This window comes from Octopus bimaculoides, chromosome Z (assembly GCF_046866305.1).
Source record: "Octopus bimaculoides isolate indiv1 chromosome Z, ASM4686630v1, whole genome shotgun sequence".
NCBI lineage: Eukaryota > Metazoa > Mollusca > Cephalopoda > Octopoda > Octopodidae > Octopus > Octopus bimaculoides.
Genome location: NC_142944.1, coordinates 39,039,931 through 39,051,028, shown reverse-complemented (window position 1 = coordinate 39,051,028; position 11,098 = coordinate 39,039,931). Strand labels below are relative to the sequence as shown.

Below are 11,098 nucleotides of genomic sequence, written 5' to 3'. Positions count from 1 at the left end.
TGCATACATATTATGCATATATGTGTATGTGTGTGAACATGTGTAGATAAAATCTATGCACATATATATATATATATATGTATATATGAATATATGTACGTGTACAAATGTATGTATGTATGTATGTATGCATCTATCTATCGATCGATCGATCCATCTATCTATTTATCCATCTATCTGTCAGTCTATCTATCTATCTATCTATCTATCTATCTATCTATCTATCTATCTATCTATCTATCTATCTATCTATCTATATATATATATATATATATATATATACATTATATGCACAAATATATGTATGTATATATAAATACACACATATATTTATAGAAATATATATACATACATATATATATATATATATATATATATATATATATATATATATATATATATATATATATGTAAGTAAAAAATAAACTCTAAATCGTCATCTAGTGCATTTTTTTTTAATAAAAGAAAAAGCAATGGAACACTAAATCAATTTTTCTTCAAAAATTACAGTGAAGCATAAATCAATTCATTGAACATATTTTCTCAGATCAAATGTACAATGGGGCTGGAATTTTTAAATAGTATGTTAAGCCTCGGTAGCAAAAATTTGGGATTATTTGAAGCAACACGACCGAAAGAGACTGTGGAATAAGTTGAGGCTTCACCAGTTTGTAATTCAGTTTGTTCTGCAATGTTCCTTGCATAGCTTCAATACCAAGAATGTTAGTTAGTGAGTGTGTGTGTGTGTGTGTGTGTGTGTGTGTGTGTGTGTGTGTGTGTGTGTGTGTTAGCGCATGGTCTGATTTTCTTATTATATGTATTTTTCATATTTTTTTTTACGAGTGCCGACAACGTAAAAGAAAGGAAAACTGAAGACAATCGAAAATCGATTTGATGTGCAATAAATTATTTATCTGGTTTGTGATGTTCACACTCAGATGAATGTTGATTTGATGTACCATCTAACCTTTAGATCAATGTTTTTCAACCATTTTTTTTTTTACCTATGGACTCCTTTGATCCCTATTTCATTCAGTTGGACCTCCATAGCCATTCCCTATTTAGAAAAATCCCATTATATTTTTAGAATGAAATATTATTAGGAATTGTATTAAAAAAAACTGTTAAAATATTTTGTGTATTATAGGAGTACAACCAATTTATAGTACATAAATTTTAACAACAAAATCTTAAATGGACCACCAAGGGCCATATTGGGTCTGGTTGAGAACCACTGATTTAGATGGTACATTAAATAATCAGTCACAGCATCGTGCTGGCAGTGCGGTGAATGGCATTATGTCAAGTAGTGGCCCTACAAAACGGCACAAGTGCTCAGTTTTCAGCAACAGACAATCCAAAAAAGACATAGCCATCATGTCTTCCAGGAGAACTACGGCAGCTTTATCAACAGTAAGGCACATTATCAATTGTTGATAATTGTCTCCTGTTTGCTGATAGAGTCGTCCTTCTTACAGGTTATGCAAAAGAATTTTGACACGATTAACCAAGTATCGGTGACTTTTGCCTTAGGTGATAACATTAAAAGGGGTTACCTCCCTTTGAATTTATCTTGACGCACAATCAGCTCTTTTGTATATCTATACTATAAAAGGCAAATCTACTCTGTGTGTGTGTATGTTTAAAATTCATACATTTACAAAATTCAAAATTTCTTCGATTAAACAATCACAATTAATATTCTAAATACAATAAGTTAGGTCACTGCGTCATTTTTTCACTCCAAAAATTTCCTAATAATCAATAAAATCCGTAAAACTACAGGAGTAAACATTTTCTCCCTAATAAAATCTAATTTCCTCTTTCTAATACAAATCCTTTACGAAAAATCCAACAACAAATACAAAAAGAAAGGAAGGAGAAAAAGAAAATTATCAAAACTGAAACACACATTTCGATACTGTAATGACTGATACATACAAAATTACTTTGCCCCTCTAAAATTAACTATTTCTATTCCTCTTACACATCGTTTCAATTGCTACTTTCTCTTACGAACGTTTACCAACGATCCAAGAAAAAAGACAAAGAAACGAACGGGAGTGAGAGTCAAATAAGCAGACACACTGCCAATCATACGTAAATACACACATATATATGTACCTACGGTTACCAATGACCTCATTCTAATTGGCGTGACACATTTGCCAAAACGCTTTTATACCCTCAGGTTCCGTCCTACAATGTGTGGTCAAAGAACACTTGGGTGCGTAGGAAGTCAGGTCAGGATGTTCAAGGACATCCCAGTGTCAAGTTTAACAGTTGTCTAGGAAGAGTGTACACTGTGCCTCCCAACCAGCATGAGTGTTTTCACCTTCGCCTTCTCCCTCATGACGTTGTCGGCCCACAAAGCTTTCAAGACATAAGAACTGTTGACGGTGAATTATGTGACACTTTCCGCGAAGCCTACTTCAGGCGTGGACTTTTGGAGGACGATTCACAATGGGCCGCCACTATGGCGGAGGGCGTTTTGTTAAAATCCCCTAAAAGACTAAGATCGCTTTTCGCTATTCTACTCCTATGGTGCGACTTGGGTGATCCCGCCTCTTATGGCTGACCTACAAAAATTATATCTCTGAAGATTTCCTGCATCAGGTTCACTTGCTAAATCCATCAATCGACATCGACTACAGTGACCTCATTTACAACTGAGCGCTGCTTGAAATCGAAGATACTGTTCTCAATATGGGCGGGAGTCCGTTGCCAGTGTATGGCCTACTTTCAACAAACCGGGAACGCCCAAACACACTGTCTTCCGATTTTCTGCGTGAGACATGTTATAATGTTGACGAATTTGCCCTGTACATAGCGAACAATGAGCCAAAGCTCCTTCCAGTACAGAATTTCGCTTACAACTCCGTTATTAATTCTGTCCGTGACAAAGCTGGGGGGATTTTCGTCCTCGACGCTCCTGCAGGAACTGGCAAAACTTTTCTCACAAAATTAATATTGGCTGAGATTAGGCGAAAATTTTCTCTTTCTAATACAAATCCTTTCAACTCCTACTTTCTCTTATGAAGCTTTACGAAAAATCCAACAACAAATACAAAAAGAAAGGAAGGAGAAAAAGAAAACTATCAAAACTGAAACAATCACATTTCGATACTGTGATGACAGATACTAAAACTACATACAGAATTACTTTGCCCCTCTAAAATTAACTATTTCTATTCCTCTTACACATCGTTTCAATTGCTACTTTCTCTTATGAACGTTTACCAACGATCCAAGAAAAAAGACAAAGAAACGAAGGGGTGTGAGAGTCAAATAAACAGACACACTGCCAATCATACATAAATACACACATATATATGTACCTATGCTTACCAATGACCTCATTCTAATTGGCGGAAACTAAACCCTAACAGAGAAACGAAAGAAAAAGAGAGTCAAATAAATATTTTTCCCTGTAACACAATGTCATTTCCTCTTTCTATAACAACTTTCACCTTTTATTCCGCACATGAAATGCCACCTATACACTTACATACAAATACACAGATACATGCAAATACTTGTCACTTAGAAGAAGCTGCGATCAGATTCCTACATCCATTTGCGTGATGGCATCAATAATGACGCTGACCCAAGAAACATCGGCAAAATGTGCATTCTCCCCTCAACATATACAGGGGGGCCACGATACATGCACGAGCGAACACAAGACGCTATGACTTTCGTTCGGCACTATGGACGCCCTGATTTATTCATCACGTTTACATGTAACCCCAAGTGGGTTGAGGTAACACGGGAACTTCTCCCACACCAGCAGTACTGCCATCGGCATGATCTTATTGCCAGGATTTTCAAGCAGAAGCTGACTAGGATAATTGATTTCATCAAAAAGGGCAGGTGTTTGGCCCTGTTAAGTGTCACATGTATACTGTTGAGTGGCAGAAGAGAGGGTTGCCACACTCACACATTTTGGTTTGGTTGGTCACCAAAATAGACCCTACACTTATAGATGAAATCATCAAAGCAGAAATCCCAAACCCCACTGTTGACCGACAACTGTACGACATTGTCAAGGCACACATGGTGCATGGTCCGTGCGGTCCTGGTTTTCAAAAATTCTCCTCATGCCACAAAGACCATGTGTGCACTAAACGATACCCAAAGAGTTTCGTGGACGAGACCCAGACCGCTGGTGATGGATATCCACTGTACAGACGAAGGCGGCCTGAGAATGGGGGATTCACTATAACCTTACGGGGTCATGAAGTTGATAATAGAAGGGTGGTCCCATACTGTCCATTACTGATGACAATTTTCAACGCTCATATAAATGTGGAGTTCTGTCGTTCAGTACTTATGTTAACAAGGGTTCGGACGCTGCCATGTTCGGCCTTCAAAAGGACAATAGCATGGACGAGGTGTCGCAGTACTTGGCAGGTCGATATATCAGCAGTGGTGAAGCTTTTTGGCGGATATTCGGGTTTCCGCTTCACCAAAGGAACCCCGCCATCATACAACTCGCGGTTCATTTGGAAAACGGCCAGTGGAATTATTTTACTGAACAGACTGCTGCTCAATTGGCGGCCAATCGAAAAGAAACAACTTTGACTGGTTCTTTTAGGCTTTGCCAAATTGACACATTTGCCAAAACACTTTTATACCCTCAGGTTCCGTCCTACAATGTGTGGTCAAAGAACACTTGGGTGCGTAGGAAGTCAGGTCAGGATGTTCAAGGACATCCCAGTGTCAAGTTTAACAGTTGTCTAGGAAGAGTGTACACCGTGCCTTCCCACCAGCATGAGTGTTTTCACCTTCACCTTCTCCTTCGTGACGTTGTCGGCCCACAAAGCTTTCAAGACATAAGAACTGTTGACAGTGAATTATGTGACACTTTCCGCAAAACTTGCTTCAGGCGCGGACTTTTGGAGGACGATTCACAATGGGCCGCCACTATGACGGAGGGCGTTTTGTTAAAATCCCCTAAAAGACTAAGATCGCTTTTCGCTATTCTACTCCTATGGTGCGACTTGGGTGATCCCGCCTCTTATGGCTGACCTACAAAAATTACATGTCTGAAGATTTCCTGCATCAGGTTCACTTGCTAAATCCATCAATCGACATCGACTACAGTGACCTCGTTTACAACAGAGCGCTGCTTGAAATCGAAGATACTATTCTCAATATGGGCTGGAGTCCGTTGCCAGTGTATGGCCTACTTTCAACAAACCGGGAACGCCCAAACACACTGTCTTCCGATTTTCTGCGTGAGACATGTTATAATGTTGACGAACTTGCCCAGTACATAGCGAACAATGAGCCAAAGCTCCTTCCAGAACAGAAGTTCGCTTACAACTCCGTTATTAATTCTGTCCGGGACAAAGCTGGGGGGATTTTCTTCCTCGACGCTCCTGCAGTAACTGGCAAAACTTTTGTCACAAAATTAATATTGGCTGAGATTAGGCGAACACAAGGCATTGCCTTAGCTGTGGCATCATCTGGAATTGCGGCTACTTTGTTGCCAGGCGGCAGGACAGCTCACTCCACTTTCAACCTTCCGCTTGACTTAGCGAAGACGGACACACCAATTTGCAACATCAGTAACAGCTCAGATCAGGCAGAAGTGTTCAGACGATGCAAGCTTATCGTTTGGGATGAATGTACAATGGCCCACAGAGGTGCTCTTGAGGCGCTACATAGATCTCTGAGAGACATCAAAGACTCTACAGTTCCCATGGGAGGCATAACACTTCTTCTTTCAGGGGACTTCAGGCAAACACTACCAGTTATTCCCAAGGGGAATAGAGCTGATACAGTACGGGCGTGTCTTAAGTAATCTGCATTGCTAAGACATTGTTACAATTGTGAGAACAATAAAACAGCTTTTTCAGGGCCACCTCACATTCTATTGTTACCCACTTCTCAGAGTGCTGCAATGCTCTAGGCAAGGCTTTCTGTCCAGTTGCAAATTGATTGGTTGGTTTTCAACTTATAGCAATCTTTCCCTCAATAATCATAATTGAGTAGAATCATCAACAGTACTTTAAAACAATTAAGCCCCGAGCAACGCCGGGCACTTCTGCTAGTCCGATATAAAACGGATTGGCGAGACTCAACACTTGATTCCAAATAGTAAAACTTAGTTATCAATAACAGAGACCTATAAAAGAAGTAGCAGGACGCTATAAATAATCATAGTCTGTAACATTGGTCATCCTATTTAACACTCCACCTCAGAGCTCTCGGATACGGTCAGTAGATTCCATAAATGGTCTGAGAATAGTATATCAATCTTGGTTTCTTTCTTTCCCGCATAACATTGGTTAGACTGTTCTTTTTCTTTGATAGCAGACTTCTGGTTTGGAGATATAAAGCTCTCTATTCCATCAATCTCAAAGACTCTTGAGAAAATGTCATGAGTGCTGGCTTTCTTCTACTGGTTAGACTGCAAAGGAAAAACAATCCCAAATTGATTGACATAGAAAAAGTCGGATCCTCGTACGTCGAAACCGACGCGAGAGTCCATCATATATATATATATATATATATATATATATATATATATACACACGATGGGCTTCTTTCAGTTTCCGTCTACCAAATCCACTCACAAGGTTTTGGTCAGCCCGAGACTATAGTAGAAAATACTTGCTCAAAGTGTCATGCAGTGGGGCTGAACATGGAACCATGTGGTTGAAAAGCAAGCTTCTTTATTTCATCAAGATTGGCCATAAAGGCCTTATACAGAAAAAGAGAAGCTGCGGACTGGACATAGACATAATGTTATATGGAAAAAAAGTGATGATTAGGGGTCTCGAACAGCAGCAATACAGTTGCATATTTGGGACCCCTAGCAATATGCCTTATCATCGGCATATATTCTGCCAGCTCTTCTTCTGTCTCTGATCTGGAAAAGGGGATAATGGTGTCCAAGAACCTTGAATAAGTCCTCAGAACCACTGTCCTCTCTTTCAAATCTTTCACCCATTCTTTGGGTGGGTTGATCTCCCACTCTAACATAATGTTATTATTATTATTTTTTCTTTCTATGTTCACAGTTAACTGTAGAAAAATTAAAACAAAAAAAACAAAACAAGAAAAACAGTTTAAAAAATGCACAGTTAAATGCCCACTGTCCTCTTGCTTATTCGAACTCCTGGCCAGTCCTGGTTAATCCGATATAGGTAATCCACAATATCCAAATAATTTTTCCACAAAATCAGATATTTACTGTATAATTAACAGCAATCAGTACTTGAATGTCCATAAACAGAGACAAAAATCCTGTTACAAAAGACTTCAATAAAATATTTTCGTTAGAAAAAATTTCTGCGTTGCGGGATAGGCCCCCCCCCCCCACCCCCCAGGAACTTTTTAACAAAACCAACGCAACCAAAGGCGAACAAAATTGCCCCGAGACCAGTGGAGATATATTACTAGTGAAAAATAACAATAAAATACAAGTAACGCACCCCCACTGTGCCCCAGAAACAAAATTTCTCCTACTTTCAGGCTGCGCTGCTAATATCTTTTCGTAGGCTTGATCCACAACAGAGCTACATTTAGCTGTGTTGTCACTATGGCCCGAGGAACCACTCCCGTGCAGCGAGAAGCAAGCTTCTTTATTTCATATAATTTGCCACAAGGGCATTACACAGAAGAAGCGGTTGCGGGTTAGACTAGTACATTAATGAGATGAATGATAATAAAATTAAATGATAAAATGAGGGAGAAAAGTTGCACCTGCCGACCCCTCGTCTCTCTAAAACAATGTGCTCTCCTGTAAATTACAGAATATGAGGCTACAAACTTCTTACAATTTAAACGCGGCCTTTACATCTCTTATAATAAAAACTTTAGTCCTCAAATATATATATATATGTATATATATATATATATATATATATATATATATATATATATATATAAATAAATAACTTTTACCTTTTATCGTTTCAGTCATAACTTAGACTGCGGCTATGCTGGGGCACCGCCTTGAAGAAGTTTTAGTCGAATGTATCGACAACAGTAGTTATTTTGGTGAACCGCTAAGTTATAACGACGTAAACACATTAACATCGGTATGTGCATATGCATGCATGGATTATGTATGTATGTATGTATGTATGTATGTATGTGTGGTGTGTGTGTGTGAGTGTGTGTGTAAGTGTGTGTACAACAAAACAAAGATGGAAAACCCAAGAGTTTGTCACTAATCAAATTTCTGTTTTCATTGTAGATACAACAAAGAATTGTTAGCAAAAAAATTGTTACAAAAAAAAAATGTTGGTTTACGAAAGAGCTTCTACGTAGCCACTCCTTCCAGTCACATCGTACTGCGTTATATTATATACAAAATTATGTACATGTGAGCGAGCGTGTGTATACGTGTGTGTGTATGTGCGTTTGTGTGTATCTATATTTGTATATATGAATGTGCCAACGATGGAGACCTCTGCAAAGTAGTTTGACCTGATAAAAATATTATTTCCATATCCTTCAAATCGCACGTTATTATTGTCTTATGTACGAATTTACGTGTTAGTTAGACCTGATATAAGTAGCAGCGAAAACTCCCTAAATTCACAAGATCCCTTCTAACGAGCTAATATAGTACTGTCTTCCTTGTAAATACGTATGAAAAAGTTGGGTTGGTCACAAATGGAATACACTTGGTCATAGATCTGTTCCTCTACAGTAGATATAGAGCAACAAAGACAACACTATGATGGTTAGCACACATACACGTATACATCACACACACACACACACACACGCACACACACATCACCCTATATCTGTGCTTCACAAGCTTTTTTTTAACTATTACCCCCCTTCTTTTACTAACGCTCTTACAACGCCCCATTCTCCTTGAGATTAAAAAAAAATTAATACACCATAAAAATAAATAAATAAAAGACTGATAACAGGTTTGATCGCAACTAAAGGAAACACTTGAACATAACACCATTTCATCAAAATATGGATTTTCAAAACAACATTCTGACCAGTTGTATTGGTTTCTCACTTTGGCACAAGGTCAACAATTTCTGGGAATGGGGCGTGTCAATTACGTCGACTCCAGTGTTCAACTGGTACTTATTTTATCGACCCCGGAAGGATGAAAGGCAAAGTCGACCTCACTGGAATTTGAACTCAGATTCATACGCACAATAAAAAAGAAATAATGTTTAGAATAATTTCGAAAAGGAGGGCAATTAAAAGACGCACTGTTTTGCCAATCCTACCGCATCCTTTGTCCCTAGTAGTCTTATAGCATTTTCCACCGACTCTGGGCCGCAATGCCGCTCACTTCGAGAAGCAATGTACAATATCAAATAGTATACAGAGAAACATCAGGTCAGACACTTCTCAGATTTTGCGTCTTTTATCTCGTTTTCCCGCTACCCCTCTCTCTTTATAAACACACACACATATAAGTATACATAAATACGAGGAGGTGCTGAAAACTTCCTTGCCTTAAGGGTATCGTGAAAAGCCTAGTTGAAGACCCGACCTTCCGAGTTCTTTTACAGGTCTTAGAAAAGCTGAAGGACTGCTGCAATAAGTGTGTGAGCTTGAGAGGGGAATACGTTGAATAAAAGCATAATTAACTGATCCTCCTGTATTTTCTTTTACTCAGAGCCAGGAACTTTTCAGCAGCCCTTCGTATGTATTATATGCATATGTATGTCATATATGTAACATCTGCAGCCGGATGTCCTTCATGTCGCCAAGCCATATCCGTTTCCAAGCGTTTCCAGGTGTATATATATACACTTTGGGTATGGTAGATGAGTTCAGCAAAAATTTAGATTCAGATGAATCAAGTACTTGAGTTGAGGCACCAACATTTAGTACGGTATTATCCGTACAATTTCAAAGTAAGGTGATTAAAATCAAAATAAGCCTTAGATATACAATGATTTGATAAAACTATTCTATAAATTAAAACCGACCCAATAAAAACAAATAAAATCAGTGACAGGCAGAGTCTTCTTGACTATGCTGAAGTGAAGACATGTTCTTTGTCTATCTCCTTAACTTCTTAGAGATTTTAGGTATAATTATACTAATGTGTCCATCTGTTCTAATTTAATTGAATTCTATGTCGTTGTGCAGCTGAGGATTGCTCTGCATTTTAAATTGATGTAATGACTGCATTGTTCAATTAAATGGAGTTGCATGAAACGATCGTACTGCATTACTTCTGGATACCCTTATTACTCTTTTACTCTTTTACTTGTTTCTGTCATTTGACTGCGGCCATGCTGGAGTATCGCCTTTAGTCGAGAAAATCAACCCCAGGACTTATTCTTTGTAAGCCTGGTACTTATTCCATCGGTCTCTTTTTGCCGAACCGCTAAGTTACGGGCACTTAAACACACCAGCATCGGTTGTCAAGCGATTGTGGGGGGACAAACAGAGACACAAAAACATATACACACACATACATAAATATATACATGTATACGACGGGTTTTCCGTCTACCAAATCCACTCACAAGGCTTTGGTCGGCCCGAGGCTATAGTAGAAGACACTTGCCCAAGGTGCCACGCAGTGGGACTGAACCCGGAACCATGTGGTTGGTAAGCAAGCTACTTACCACACAGCCACTCTTACGCCTTATTTTGATTATATATATATGTATATATATATATATATATATATATATATACATATGCACACATACATGCATACATACATACATGCGTATGTGTATGTACGTTTATACATATATATATATAAATATATATAAATATGTATATATGCATGTATCTACATATATATGCATGTATCTATATGCATTTGTATGTGTTTGATTATGTGTGAATATGCACATCCATGTAACACAGACACAAACGTATACGCTACACGTAACACACATTTTTTTTAAAAACACGAGCACATAAATACACTTAATTAATATATCGTGGAAATATTTCTTTCTAATTATCTTATCGACTTGCAAGAGAGTATGACCAGTTAGATATAATTATAAAGAGAACTAATTTAACGTTCGCCTTAGCTTAACGAGGTTTGCTGCTAATTCAACGAATTTTTTCCAATAACATATATGCTTATTTTGCTCTATTTCAAATGTAGGGAGTGTCTGTTGCATTC

General features: G+C 38.2%; 1 protein-coding gene across 1 annotated transcript; it reads left to right on the top strand.

The window, feature by feature from the left end:
• Positions 1-5,044: 5,044 nt before the first annotated feature.
• Positions 5,045-5,809, top strand: LOC149132222 (uncharacterized). The gene has a single exon (XM_089365337.1). It carries the CDS (start codon positions 5,045-5,047, stop codon positions 5,807-5,809), a length of 765 nt encoding a protein of 254 aa, XP_089221463.1.
• The last annotated feature ends 5,289 nt before the right edge of the window (positions 5,810-11,098 follow it).